A 14,578-nucleotide genomic window follows, 5' to 3' on the forward strand; every position below is an offset into this window, starting at 1 on the left:
AGACGACTTGTGGCTGTAAACTTACAAAGGTGGTGTTGGTCAGGAGGATTTCGGTTTCGTTGGTGAGGATGTTGAACTTGATGACGTGTCCATCGCTGTTTCTGTAGATCACCTCAGAGTCTGGAAAGGAATAAAACAGATGGTAGAAATGGGAAGATGCCAAGGTAGCAACAACCTCAATAAACTGTGGCGTTAATCTCGATTTAACGATTATAGTTAAGAGGATACGTTTGCCACTTGTTCACTATGTTGACTTTGACCTTTTCCATGTTATTTTGGACATAATTCCTTGCTGTAGTGTGAGAAAATTGCTCACGAAATCGGTAAACATGAAATACAAATAAAATACCTTGAAACCAGTCAGGAATGTGGTAAAAGACTGTCTGTTTAGTTACTAAATACAGTCGAAACAACTCAAACAAATCAGGATTCGTCATAATCGTCATCATAAACAGACTCCTGTAACACAATACGCCACGATTTACAACAGCTGCACCAAGACAAATAAAGACAATAAAGGCTAATCTAATCTAATCTAAGTTTACTATGGGTCCGATCATGGCGGAGCTCTCCATTCCTTTATGAAGCAATGCAGTAAATGCCAGAGCATATATATGTTTATTTCCCTTCAAAGTTTAATCCAATTTGATAAAACTTCATTACTATTTACCCAAATTATTCCCCCCTTTTTGTACTTGTACCAGACCGACAACTGCTTCACAGCGCCGTGCTATTCCCCACAAGAAACCCAACGATATTCAGTCGATAAATATTTAAACAGGACTTCGGGTGCTCTTTCGTCATTATTTACGGCATGTTTCAGTCGCTGTGTGCCACATTGAGTTCAGTATGAGACAGCGCTACCATTCAAAACCAAACGGATGATAAAATACTGTATTCCACCCAACAATATTCTTTGGACACGATATCTTCCAGTGCAATGGGCCAATAGCTGTCCAAACTGCCCATTCTAACAGCTTTATCTGCTATGACTCGGACAAGATCATTCTGAATTCCTGTCAAATTGTTAGGGTAAAGTCAATATTGCAATTTTTCAAGTGCATTTTGATCTCAATAATTGGCGCAAAGCTTCAGTGACGTGATGAGACTGTTCGTGCGGGTCTAACGTGTAACTTAGTGTTCAGAGGTGACCGTGTGTTCGAGTGGAGCGCCGCCTGACATCTTTTATTCTCAGCCCAGTTGTTTTGGATGTGACAAGCTGCCGGTGTTGTTGTTGTCGCCGTTGCCGCTGTTGCCGTGGACGCCTGGTATTCAGAAAAGCCGGGGCGGACGGTTATACGGTCCGTACGGTTCTCATTTCGGATCGCTCTCCGGAAAAGCGTGACCGGAACTGACGGGGTGGAAGTGGAGTTATGAACTGAAACCAGAACCTGACCAAAGGAGAGGCGTCGTCGCGAAGCAGAGCAGAGTGTGCACAAAGAAGACGCGATTTATCAAGAAACAAGTGCATCCCGCTTCGTTGTAGAAGGCACTTAATCCAGGCTACATTTCCCTCGGTGCTGGATTATGGTGATATTATATAAATGCATTCTACAGCAACAAAAACCTCTCAATTCAGCTTTTCATAGTACAAGTACAAGAGAAGGACACTGAACTCGCCAGTGTGATTTACGTTCTAAAGTAGGATGGCAATCATTGGATGTGAGAAGAGCACAGCGCTGCCTTTTGTTTGTTTCTAAAGCTCACATCGGGATTTGGCCTGATTATTTGACATTTGCTGAACATCAGATCTGGTATTTGTCGATTAAGATCACAGGACGTTCTAATCTCAGAGTTTCACTGAAATAACACGGAGGGGAAAAGGCTTTCAGGAACTTTGCTCTTGGCTTACGGAACGGAGATCAAAGACTTTTTCAATTAAATGATTTCATGTCTTTTATTGAATGAACAGCACTTTTAAAAGACCTGCACAAACTGAGACGAGACACTTTACTTGCCTCGAGTGTCAGTGATAAACCCCGATCATCTCCAACAATACACAATGAGAAATGAATGACTTATTTAATAAATTAATCTGTTTTTAGTTGTTCTGACATATAGTTGGCTGCGTCTCATGGCCGCCAGTGTCCGAACCTGCACCGTGCGACACTTGTAAACTCTTGATTTGTCCACTCTACCAAAGTGTCGCGTCACTGTGTTTTGTTGAGTTAATGAGTTAAATAGCTCCATGTTCTCCACTCTAACTAAAGTACAAGTCAATAGCGGACTCTAACGGTGCCGTCCTCAGCCTTTTATTTAAAACACATGCATAGCAAATGAGAACAAAGCTAAAGCTAAAGCTAAAGCTAAAGCTACAGGCAGCGTCAGCAGCTGTTTAGACACTCGCTCTTTAAAGAGAAACACGACTTACAAACAAATAATCCATGCAAATATCATTCCGTTTCATTTCTACATCGTAAAAAATCTACACAAATCAAATGTTTCAGTAAGTTTTGATGAATTTATTTCACACACAAAAATAATTGTTGCCCGCAGTTAAATACAACATAAGCATATATTATACTACTAGTTTTTTAGTTTTTTTCTAAAATTGCATTTTCATAACTAATGAAGTTGGTTTAATTTAAAGTGATTAGTATTCCACATTTTCTGACTTAAAATAATCCACACCTCCGTTTCCAATGAGGGAGGCAATGGAGCGCCCTCCTCTGTCAGCAGTGAGAATGAACAATGTACAAATAAATAAATGAACCCTTGGGCAACGTGACTGCTATGTTTATAGAGCCAGGCGCATGTTGTGAACACAATTTGATGGTTCTTAGACTTAAAACTAAGCAGGAGAAGTCTGAATTTGACCTAAATGACCTGCAGTGAATGAAACAAGCCTAAACAAAGCAAAACAAAACTCCAACTCTCTTTTTGACGCAAGAACAATGCTACAACATCGTTCAAAGCTTAAAAAATAAATATATAAAAACACAATTAGTGTCCTTTAACTAATGAATATAGAATCATCAATCGTATTAGAAAAAGGATGAAAGTTACAGTGAATTTTATTAAGTGCGTAGAGCCACAGTTACTAAGTGCAATGGTCCAGCCCGTGCATACATTTGTTGTGTCGTTGGGCAAGACGTCACCACCTCATGTCACTGCAAACTAATGCATGAACGTGGAATAAATGCATCAAAACGTTCACTCAAAGTCTGCTTGGCGGTGATAGAAAAGCACAACACGCTACAATAAAAAAGCGTACATCTAAACCAGCCTCACAAAAGTCCGTATTGTTTGCAGCGAGGTCTGAAGGTCGCGCCTGGTCGTCCGGGTCATCCACACAATTGGGCGTCACTTAGCGTTATGAATGGTTTTTCCGAGAGGCGCAGCTGCTTTGGAGAATCCTCTGGCCTAATCCCAAAACGGATGCCGCTGCACTTTGCCTCATAACACCACACGCCGGGCACTGGACTAGAGGATTTGAAATTTAAATAAGCGCTTCCTGCTCCGACTCGCCGCTCGCATCCACAGAGCGATGGGACTGGGCACCATATGGGGAATAAATATGAAGGTTTCAAAAGAGTCTTGAGCGGTCTGGGGTGAGTTTTAGCAAAGAGCCGACTGTATTTGAACCGCTCAAGACAATAGCATTTTTGAAGTAGTCTAGCTGGGGTCATTAGGTCTTCTTACTTAATTAGTCCGAGTACTAATCCTTGTGGCATTCCTATCTGTATTCACGCTATTTAAAAGTAAGATTCAAAAGAGATTGATTAATATGGACCAACACTTTCCATTCAACTGGCAAAGAAAAACATGTTGATATCCATTTGAATACTACAAATACAATGAATACTGGGACTTAAAGGAGCTCTACACATTTAGCATCTAATTTTAAGATGATTTTATTGACCAATAACCTGGAAGCAGGGCTAGTGTGCTGCTGTTAACATACAGTAGTTGTTGTTGGCAGTGGTGTGATGGTGTGATCCGCTCTGGCCTCTGAAAGTTGTGAAACGCTCTTATAAAGTCACAGCGGGAAATCAATTAAGTGCAAAGGATGTGTTCGGAAAGTGAGGGATATGTTTGGACCGCTGTTAACAAGTCAAAATTAACGATACAATGAAATGTTAAGAAGAAAACGGTCTTTGCAATATGATAAAATATAGAAAACACTTGCCAAACAAGGTCGGTGCTGGTTTTACTTTGTTTTTTCACTATAATTTCATATTGAACAAGAGCATGTGTGGGACTAGCAAATAGGGCACCCCCCGAAATGTATTTTATTTCATGTTATAATTTATTTAATATCATTTTGTTTGTTTTAGAAAGACAGACTGTGTTCAATTCGCTTTGATTTGCATTAGTGTAGTTCCTATGCCACACCACAAGGGGAGCTCTATTATCTCCGTATCTGGGGCGTCTGCTCAAAGAAGAACTGTTTCCTGTAACAACAGAGAGCATGACATGGACATTGACAAATGTTTGTCTTTGTTACAGGTAAAGTGGTAAAACAAATGTTTATATGGGAACTGTGAACATGAATAAGGCAATAGAGAGACAGTTTAGGCCGAAATTGTCTGTAAGATTATGAAGTTGAAGCCTGGTTGTTGTTGTATTGTAACTTTGTGCTATGCTAACATTAGTATGCTAATATGCTAATCGAAACAAAGGGGATCACCAGGAGAGTTAAAAATGACACTTTTGCTTAATCTAAAAACGTTCTAAGAGAACAAAGACACATGTCTGTCACAAATTTGTTTATGTATATGATATTTTGTTATTTTATGATTATTTTGAGCTATTGTACATTGTCAAAGAAGAACTGTTTCCTGTAACAACAGAGAGCATGACATGGACATTGACAAATGTTTGTCTTTGTTACAGAAATAAACAACAATGAAAATACACTTTGAACCTCATATTTGAAGTGTGCAACAAAATCTGGTGTCAGAAGTGGGATCAGCGGTGCAGCAAGAAACAGAGATGCAAGAGATGGAGTTTGAACAACTACAAGACCAGCTCAGTGAAGTCTTGGTGCAACTGAACTGTGAGCAACTCCTGGAGGTATGCGTGCACGGTAAAATCTCAACTGAAAACCTGAAAAAGAAGCACACGCTGATCAGAGCCATAAGTGAAGTAGTTGATAAAGCTACGGAAGATGAAGAAGAAGAAGTGGCACGTGAGTTTCTAACCCGCTTGATAACATTTGCAAATGGTCTGAAAGGAAGAACTGACACAACTAAGTCTGGTACAGAAAATCCGAGTCCAGAGGCAGCAATGTTGGCCGGTCTGAAAGAACAATATGCCGCTCTCCAAGTTAACTTCCAGACAGCAACACAAAAACTGGAGGAAGAAATGGCAAAACTCACAACTAGTGCAACTAAACATGAACAAAAGCCATCTTTTGTCCCCAGGTCAGCTACTCCACCGCCAACTCAGCTACCTGAGTTTATCATACGCAGAGAATTCAAAATTAATGGTCAAATTGGAGAAAAAGGACAAAAGGATAAATTATCATACTCCAATCTCATTCATCAGATCGAGATGGGACGGAGAAAAGGGCACAGTGAAGCCGAAATAGTGGAAGCTGTGATCAGAGCTGTTAGCCCAGGCCTGACTCTCCGTGATATGTTAGAGATCAAAACAGACTTGACACTAGCTCAACTCCGAACTATCCTTAAAGGACACTACAAAGAGGATAGCTCAACTGATCTCTACCACAGACTGATTAACATCACCCAAGAACACAATGAGTCCCCACAGAACGTTTTGTTTAGAGCAATAGAGTTAAAGGAGCGTCTCTTTGCTTCATCAAGAGAGCCAGGGGCAGAAGAACAGTACAGTGCTGAGCTAATACAAAAAAAGTTTCTGCGAGCTGTGGGTACAGGACTCATAAATGATAATATCAAGTACCAAATAAAAAGCTACCTTGATGATGCTGAGGTTACTGATGATGTCCTGATTGCAAAGATTAATGAAGCAGCAAGCCTAGAGTGGGAGAGGCAACAAAAGTTTCGAAAACACAGCAAGGAAACAAGAATCAGGGAAATAAAAGCAGAACCTCAGACATCGAAAGGAGCAGAGATGAATGCTGTTGGAGGCCGTGAACTGTCGTCTGCTATGCCGCAAAAGACTAAAACACTGCCTACAGTGTCTCATAGAGAATCTGAACTGCTGGACGTTATTAGCCAACTTAAAGGGGAAATAGCTGAAATAAAAAGTGCCATTGTCGAATCAAAAAGATATTCCCCCCAACCACGCATAAATAAGAAAAGAGGCTGTAAGAAGTGCCAAGAGCGTGACCAGGAGGAACAGTGTGATCATTGCTTTAAATGTGGACAGAGTGGTCACCTTTCCAGAGGATGTAGGGCCCGAAGAAAGCCCATGGACCGAACTGAGCCAATAGATCTCTCAGCTAGCATGGTACAAACGCTTCCACTGGTTCCACAGTCAAAACAAAAAGAGCAAAGTGATATGCACAAACTCATTACAGACAGTATTCAGTATCTTGAAAGAAAAGGAGCAGCTGACCTTGAAGAAAAAGAAAGAACAGTAGTGAGCATTAATCTCCTCTCACCAGAACGAAGAGCCCAGCTCCTCCACCTGATTGGGAAGAAACACATGATCATCTGCAGGTTTGATGGACTTGAAACAAAGGCATTGTGGGACACAGGCTCACAAGTCTGTCTCATCAACGAGAAATGGAGACAGCAGAATATTCCGCATACAAAAGTGAGAAGTCTGTCAGAAATCCTGGGCCATAGCATATTGGACGGAAGGGCAGTGAACCAAACTCCAATTCCTTTTCATGGGTGGGTGGAGGTGAAGTTTGAGCTTCCTACTTCTGAGGTCACACAGATGGAGCTGCTCGTGCCAGTGCTGGTAACAGGTCAAGAGGAAATTGCAGAGGATCCCATCATTGGTTTCAATGTAATCGAGTACCTGCTGGATAGGGGCATATATCCACCACGTGCCATGACAGATGCTGTCAGTGCAGCTTTCTCCTTTGACTGCAAGAAAACTGAAGTGTTTTTGAAAGTGATGAGAAATAAAGAGAAAGGGCTAAGAGAAGGCATGGTGAAAACAGGAAAAGAACTGATTACCATTCCTGCAGGCAAAACAAAAACTGTCCGGTGTAATGTGAGAACCAGTCCCCTTCCAGAACAACAAGATGTCCTGTTTGAGCCAAGTTCTCCTTTGCATCTACCAGAGGGCTTGGGGGTTCAAGAGAGTGTGGTGCGACTACAACGAGGGACGTGGTCTAGTGTCACCCTGCCAATCACAAACGGCACGGCTCATGACATCTTCCTGTCTCCACGAACCACACTAGGACAAACTCAAGCGGTGAAGACAATATACCCAGCTAACACAAAAACAGCGGAAATGATGCAACCGGAGGTAATGACGCAAACTATTGAACAGACTGTAGAACAACCAAGTAGGATTAACGAACAAGACAACAGTTTATGGGATCCGCCAGTTCCCCTGGATCATCTTGGCCCCGCACAACAGCTCAGAGTGAGACAAGTGCTGAGAGAAATGAGCAATGTCTTTGCTCGGAATGACAAGGATGTGGGAACCATACCATCCCTGCAGCTTAAGATCCGCCTCAGTGACCCTACACCGGTACGACACACCTATATTTCTGTACCAAAACCGCTCCATAAAGAAGTCAAAGAGTACCTTGAGGACCTCTTGAACAGAGGCTGGATCACCAAGTCCAAATCGCCCTACTCCAGTCCAATTGTATGCGTGAGGAAAAAGGACGGCAGCCTCCGCCTGTGCTGTGATTACAGAGGGTTGAACCGAAAGTCTATCCCGGACCGCCATCCCATTCCGCGGATCCAAGACATGCTTAATACGTTAACAGGGAGTTCCTGGTTTTCGGTGTTGGACCAAGGAAAGGCCTATCACCAGGGCTTTCTAGAGGAATCAAGTCGTCCGTTCACAGCATTCATCACTCCATGGGGATTATATGAGTGGGTGAGAATACCTTTTGGCTTATCATCTGCCCCAGCTGAGTTCCAGAGGTCAATGGAGGAGTGTCTGTTGGGGCTACGAGATGAGATTTGCTTGCCTTACCTGGACGACAACCTGGTCCACTCCAAAACGTTTAATGATCATCTTAATGATCTAAAGAGTGTCCTGCAGCGCTATGAGACGCATGGAGTGAAACTTACACCCAAGAAATGTGAGCTCTTTAAGAATCAGGTGCGATTTCTGGGCAGGCTAGTCACTAACGATGGATACACAATGGACCCTGCAGACATTGCCCCTGTTCAGGCACTCAAGGAGAAGAAACCGACAACAATCGGTGAAGTAAGGAAACTGCTGGGATTTGTCTCCTATTACAGAAGCTATATTCCTAACTTCTCACGCATAGCCACCCCTCTTTATAACCTCTTGACAAAAGACAATGCCTCAAAAGAAAAACCAGCTCTAAAGAAGACAAGAAAGATAAAGATGGTAAAAAGTGGTCAGCTCCCAGCATCTTACCCTGTTGTGTGGACAACTGAACATGAACAAGTTCTGAATAAGCTCATCGATTTCCTGTCACAGCCGCCAATCCTGGGGTACCCTGATTTTGAACAGCCATTCATTTTACACTGTGATGCATCCCAGGAGGGTTTAGGAGCAGTGCTTTACCAGAACCAGCAGGGGAAGTTGCGTGTTATTGCATACGGGTCCAGAACTCTAACTGCCCCAGAGAAGAACTACCATCTCCACTCGGGAAAATTGGAGTTTCTGGCCCTCAAGTGGGCCATATGTGAGCGCTTCAGAGACTATTTGTACTATTCACCGCCTTTTCTGGTCTACACAGATAACAACCCCCTCACATATGTGCTCACGACTGCCAAGCTAAATGCAACCACACACCGGTGGGTCGCCGAACTCGCAGACTTCCAGTTCATGATCAAATATCGTCCTGGAAGAGCTAATCGTGATGCAGATGGCTTATCACGCATGCCGCTGGACATGGAAAGATACATGGAAAGTTGCACACAGACAGTGGCACATGAAGTGATGCACAGCGTGACACAGGCTCTGTCTGTCAATGCAGAAAGTACTGACCCCTGGCTGTGTCCATTCACGATCTCTTCTGCAATAGCTGATCAGGAAGTAGAACAAATGACGATGTCAGTACAAGGACTGTCCCGAACTGCTCTCAGAGAAGCACAGTGTGATGATCCTATCATTGGACAGGTGTTGAAATATGTCTCCTCAAATCACTGGCCGAAAGGTGTGAAACAGATTCAAAACACAGATGTAGCTGCCCTAGCTCGAGAAAAGCAAAAACTCCACATCAATGAAGACGGGCTACTGTACCGAAGAACAGCAAACCGGTCCCAGCTGGTTCTGCCCAAGAAATACCATGAACTCGTCTACAAAGAGCTGCATGAGGAGATGGGACACCTTGGAGTGGAGAGAGTCTTAAACCTCGTACGAGACCGCTTCTACTGGCCTCATATGCAGCGCAATGTTGAACACCACATAACACGAGTATGCAGCTGCCTCAAGAACAAACGCCCAAACAAACCAACCAGAGCTCCTCTCACAAGCATCACAACAACGCACCCATTTGAGCTTGTGTCAATCGATTTCCTCCATCTGGAAAAATGTAAGGGTGGATATGAGTATATCCTGGTGGTAATGGACCATTTCACTCGATTCGCTCAAGCGTACGCCTGTAGGGACAAATCTGCAAAAACTGCCGCTGAGAAACTCTATGGAGACTTCATGTTGAAATTCGGCTTTCCTACAAGACTCCATCATGATCAAGGAAGGGAGTTTCAAAACAAACTGTTCGCCAAGCTTGAGGAGTACAGCGGAGTGAAGGGGTCCAGAACTACACCTTTTCACCCTCAGGGCAATGGCCAAGTGGAGAGGTTCAATAGGACACTGCTGAGCATGCTGCGGTGCCTGCCTGAGAGAGCGAAAGCAGACTGGAAAGCCTCTCTAGCAAAAGTGGTACATGCTTATAACTGCACCCGCAGTGAAGCCACAGGTTATGCACCGTATTTTCTCCTTTTTGGCCGCAACCCAAGACTTCCCATCGATTTGATGTTCGGACTCACTGCAAAAGACCAAAGTACATCTCACAGAGATTATGCAGAGAAATGGAGACACCGAATGAATGATGCTTACAGACTTGCCACAGAAACAGCCAACAAAGAAGGTGAACGTGGAAAAATGCAGTACGACAAGAAAACATATGGGGCAGATTTGAATCCTGGATCCAGAGTCTTGGTGAGAAATCTGAATGAAAGAGGCGGTCCGGGTAAATTGAGAGCGTTTTGGGAAGACCACGTATACGTGGTGACTCAAAGGAAATATGAAGACAGTCCTGTATACGAGATACGGCCAGAAAGTGGAAAAGGACGAGTACGGATCATGCACAGAAACCTCCTGCTTCCTTGTGACTTCATGCCTGCGGAAAAAGTAAATTTGCCTTCACAAAAACAGAAGAAGAAGAGTGACAAACGGGCACAAAAACAGCAACCACAAGAAGAACACAGTTCAGATGAAGAGGATGAATGGAGAGGCATAAAAAGATTACAACTACAGAACGAGGGACCTGAGGAACACTATGAGCTGGCAGAGGAGACCACTTTAGAAGACCAAGAGGTGGAAAGACACTCAAGTGCAGTAGAGGAAAATGAGCCACAGATGGACGAACAGGAGATGGATGTTGAAAGCCTGGACGAGGACAATGACACACAAAGCAATGGGGAAGACCATCAGTCTCCTGAGTCTGCAGGCAGTGACCAAGAAGACCCCGGTCCATCTTCGATGCAGCAGACAAAGTATCCTTTAAGATTGAACCAAGACTAATGTTTACTTACCATAGGTTGGGACAACCCACTTTTTCAGATAAATAAGTGTTTAGTTGAACTGTTCAATAGCAACTATTCAGGTTCATAAGTTTAAAGTTTCAGCCTTAATGTTATTATTATTGTATTGACATAGCTCTTAAGTACTATTTTAATTTATTTTTGATATATTTGGTTAATGGTAAAGCCTGACATTTTCTTATGATAGGAGGTTATTGCTATGTTAAGAAACCTTACTCAGAGAAAGTGCAGATACCCCTGGCATGTAAGGGAGGAGGCAGTGGACGGTTATAGTGCACGATAACCTTTGCTGCGCACATATGACATCAACGGAGATACGTGTCATATGGTCTTCTTGAAGAAGTTATGCACCTTATAGACTGTGAACTCTGACTCCTACCTTGCTTTAACTTCGAACTATGTAACGCATAAAAGAAACATATGGACTGATAATGTCAGAATGTCGGGACGCCATTTAATTGTGGAGGGGAGAGTGTGGGACTAGCAAATAGGGCACCCCCCGAAATGTATTTTATTTCATGTTATAATTTATTTAATATCATTTTGTTTGTTTTAGAAAGACAGACTGTGTTCAATTCGCTTTGATTTGCATTAGTGTAGTTCCTATGCCACACCACAAGGGGAGCTCTATTATCTCCGTATCTGGGGCGTCTGCTCAAAGAAGAACTGTTTCCTGTAACAACAGAGAGCATGACATGGACATTGACAAATGTTTGTCTTTGTTACAGGTAAAGTGGTAAAACAAATGTTTATATGGGAACTGTGAACATGAATAAGGCAATAGAGAGACAGTTTAGGCCGAAATTGTCTGTAAGATTATGAAGTTGAAGCCTGGTTGTTGTTGTATTGTAACTTTGTGCTATGCTAACATTAGTATGCTAATATGCTAATCGAAACAAAGGGGATCACCAGGAGAGTTAAAAATGACACTTTTGCTTAATCTAAAAACGTTCTAAGAGAACAAAGACACATGTCTGTCACAAATTTGTTTATGTATATGATATTTTGTTATTTTATGATTATTTTGAGCTATTGTACATTGTCAAAGAAGAACTGTTTCCTGTAACAACAGAGAGCATGACATGGACATTGACAAATGTTTGTCTTTGTTACAGAAATAAACAACAATGAAAATACACTTTGAACCTCATATTTGAAGTGTGCAACACATGGAATTTAAAAAAGCATGTCAGAATGATGAATGGACGGTGGAAAAACACGTATATCAAGTCTGATTATTGATTGACACTATTGTCCTGCTTTTGTGTGATGGAGCAATACCGTTTTATCTGTATTTACTCCAGTGAAACAATAGAATCCTGTTGAATAGTACCAATGTGAGTTTTTTTTTCGGTATTGGATAAAATAATAAAATTGTGAGGCAGGGACTTGCTAAAGGTTTTTTTATTTATTTAAATAGACAAAACAGCAAAAATAGCCAACGTTCCAAACCAAACACAACTGTAATCAGAATTCTGCCCATCGCCGCTGGATAGAAAATTAATATTTACAGCTAATAAAAAGGCCGCCCTTTTTGTAATCTTTAAAACATCAGCGTGGGCCTTGATTCGCTCGGCTCTGCACTTGCCCGTCTAAATAATGGAGAGTTGGCAGTAAAAAAAGAGGGAGTTAAGACTCTAATGTTTAAGTAATGTCGTACGTCTGTAGCCTGCTGAATTATGTAAACGGAAGACTATTTTCTGCAGTTCTTTTTTTTCACTTTGGGCAAATCAGCTGGACGCGAGCGTGGCGGCGATAACCAGTGTGTGTGCAGCGTTTGCATTGGAGGAGACAAAGTGATATCGTCATCTATGAAGGACATTAAATATTCATAAACGTAGGATGTTTATGATGTGGTGCGGGAGTTACTATACCACGGTTATTCATAGAAGCGTGAGTAAGTAACGAGATATTGCACCGTCCAAGCATTTTGAAATCTAATAAGCAGTAATAGTCAGTGCGGTGTTGACTTCATATTATTTTACTCCAGGGACAACTGAAGAAAATGTTTGGCTTTTTGAGACCCACTAGATCTAAATTGGGTCAGAACTGAACTAAATTAAGTCTAAACTAGGACTAAACCAGACCTAAAGTTGGGTTTTGACAATTCCCGTTTTAAAGTTAAAGCCAATATCATAAAAAAATGTGTTAGGTATATTTTTTTAATTTCCGTCAAAATGCATATGAATGGCCTTTTTAAATGTTGTCAATTGTTGTTTAGGTTTTGTTTTTTTTTTTTTTAGATTTTGTGTATTGTTGATCGATAGTTTTCCCTTTATTTTTTAAGTGCACTTTTTTATCATGCAGTGGACACAAGATCAACACAAAATCTAATGGGAATTTTGTTTACTGTAATACAACAGTTGATTTGATAGTATTGTATTTTATGGTCTTATTTGAGGATTATATGTTACTGTAAATACATTATTCTAAAAAATTATATATTTACAAATGAAAAACAGAAGAAAAATAGAGTAATGACATACTACAGTGCCAAGTAATCTATCATAAAAATAGCAAAACATAACAAAGGCGTTTTCAGCACTTGTGGAGCTGTCCATGGTGCTACTCCGATAATTATGTTTTATTTCTCTCACTCCAAGTTTAGGGGAAACGGCAATGAAATAAACAAATACACAACTCAAAAGCCGTCCAAGTCTCCAAAACACTCTCAATATTGAGCCCAATTCTGTGTAAAATTGCTATGGTAATGGTATTCACAATTTAAGAAGAAAAGTCCATACTTCATGAATAATGAATGTACAACTTCTGAGACTCTACCTAAGACAGCGCTGCCCATTTCCCGATCATCGTATAGCAGATCGTTGTCATTCTTTCCTGTTTATTTGAAAGCGAGAAAATATCTTCTGTAACAGGCAAAGGCATCGTAACCACCTGCAAAAAAAGTACAAACTCCACAGCACTCTGACAGCTCTTTGTTGTTCAACGTTATCCACAATATCCACAAGCACGCTCTAAAGGTAATAGAGGAAAACACATATACTCAGAGACAATGGATAGGCTTTTAAAAACACATTAGACGCAATATAGTTGACGGAGGAGAAATCCCGCCCGTCACTTTAACAACTGGTCCACCGCAAATAATTACGACGCCTTGAGAATCGCGTCGGAGAGGAATTTATTTCAAAGTGAACTGGGAGAAATAAAATAATATGCTTTTTACTGCCGTCTCTCGCTTCAGAAATCCCAGAGACACATTGTAATTTCCAGTTTGAAAAGCGAAGATTTATATTTGGGGTTTGAAGTGTGCAGACCGCAGCCCACATAACTGTCAGAGCTGTCGGGAAGTAAAAAGATTAATATGTCTGGGGCTCTTCAAGACAATATTAAAGCGGGATTATTACGTAAAATGTGCTGTCATGCAATTTCATAATAGGCTGTATTCAGATATGCAATGCAAATATTCAAACAATGTATCCAAGTCAAGCATAAAATGTCACAAAACAGTTAAATACAAATCTGCTGCTTATTATGGTGAAATGCTGTGATGAAGTTGATGGATCTGTTTCTATTTTTAAGCCATTTTAGATCAATATTGCAGTTTACAATCAACAAAATGTAAAATCATGGTCTATGCTATCGTTTCATATTAAATAACACCGCAAAAAGCCCATTATGCCTTGTTTAAAGTGTAACTGCCCTCATTACTGGCTATATAAGACATAGAATGACATCATGTTTTTAATCAGACACTTGCAAAAGGCACTGATAGTACTGACAAAACCGTGTAGGATATATAAAACTATGTATAG

At 41.3% G+C, this 14,578-nt stretch overlaps 1 protein-coding gene across 3 annotated transcripts in view; it reads right to left on the minus strand.

Annotated features, from left to right (window-relative positions):
• Positions 1 to 14,578, minus strand: part of LOC140359961 (inactive dipeptidyl peptidase 10-like) — a 310,263-nt gene that overhangs the window by 57,112 nt on the left and 238,573 nt on the right. For all 3 annotated transcript variants that reach the window (XM_072445245.1, XM_072445242.1, XM_072445243.1), the window contains exon 4: positions 26 to 120. In XM_072445245.1, the coding sequence (XP_072301346.1) occupies positions 26 to 120 (95 nt within the window). The remainder of the gene's footprint in view (positions 1 to 25; positions 121 to 14,578) is intronic.

The sequence above is a fragment of the Eucyclogobius newberryi genome, unplaced genomic scaffold, assembly GCF_026437365.1.
Source record: "Eucyclogobius newberryi isolate DKJ021-1_F unplaced genomic scaffold, fEucNew1.0.hap1 SCAF_14, whole genome shotgun sequence".
Taxonomy (NCBI): Eukaryota; Metazoa; Chordata; class Actinopteri; order Gobiiformes; family Gobiidae; genus Eucyclogobius; species Eucyclogobius newberryi.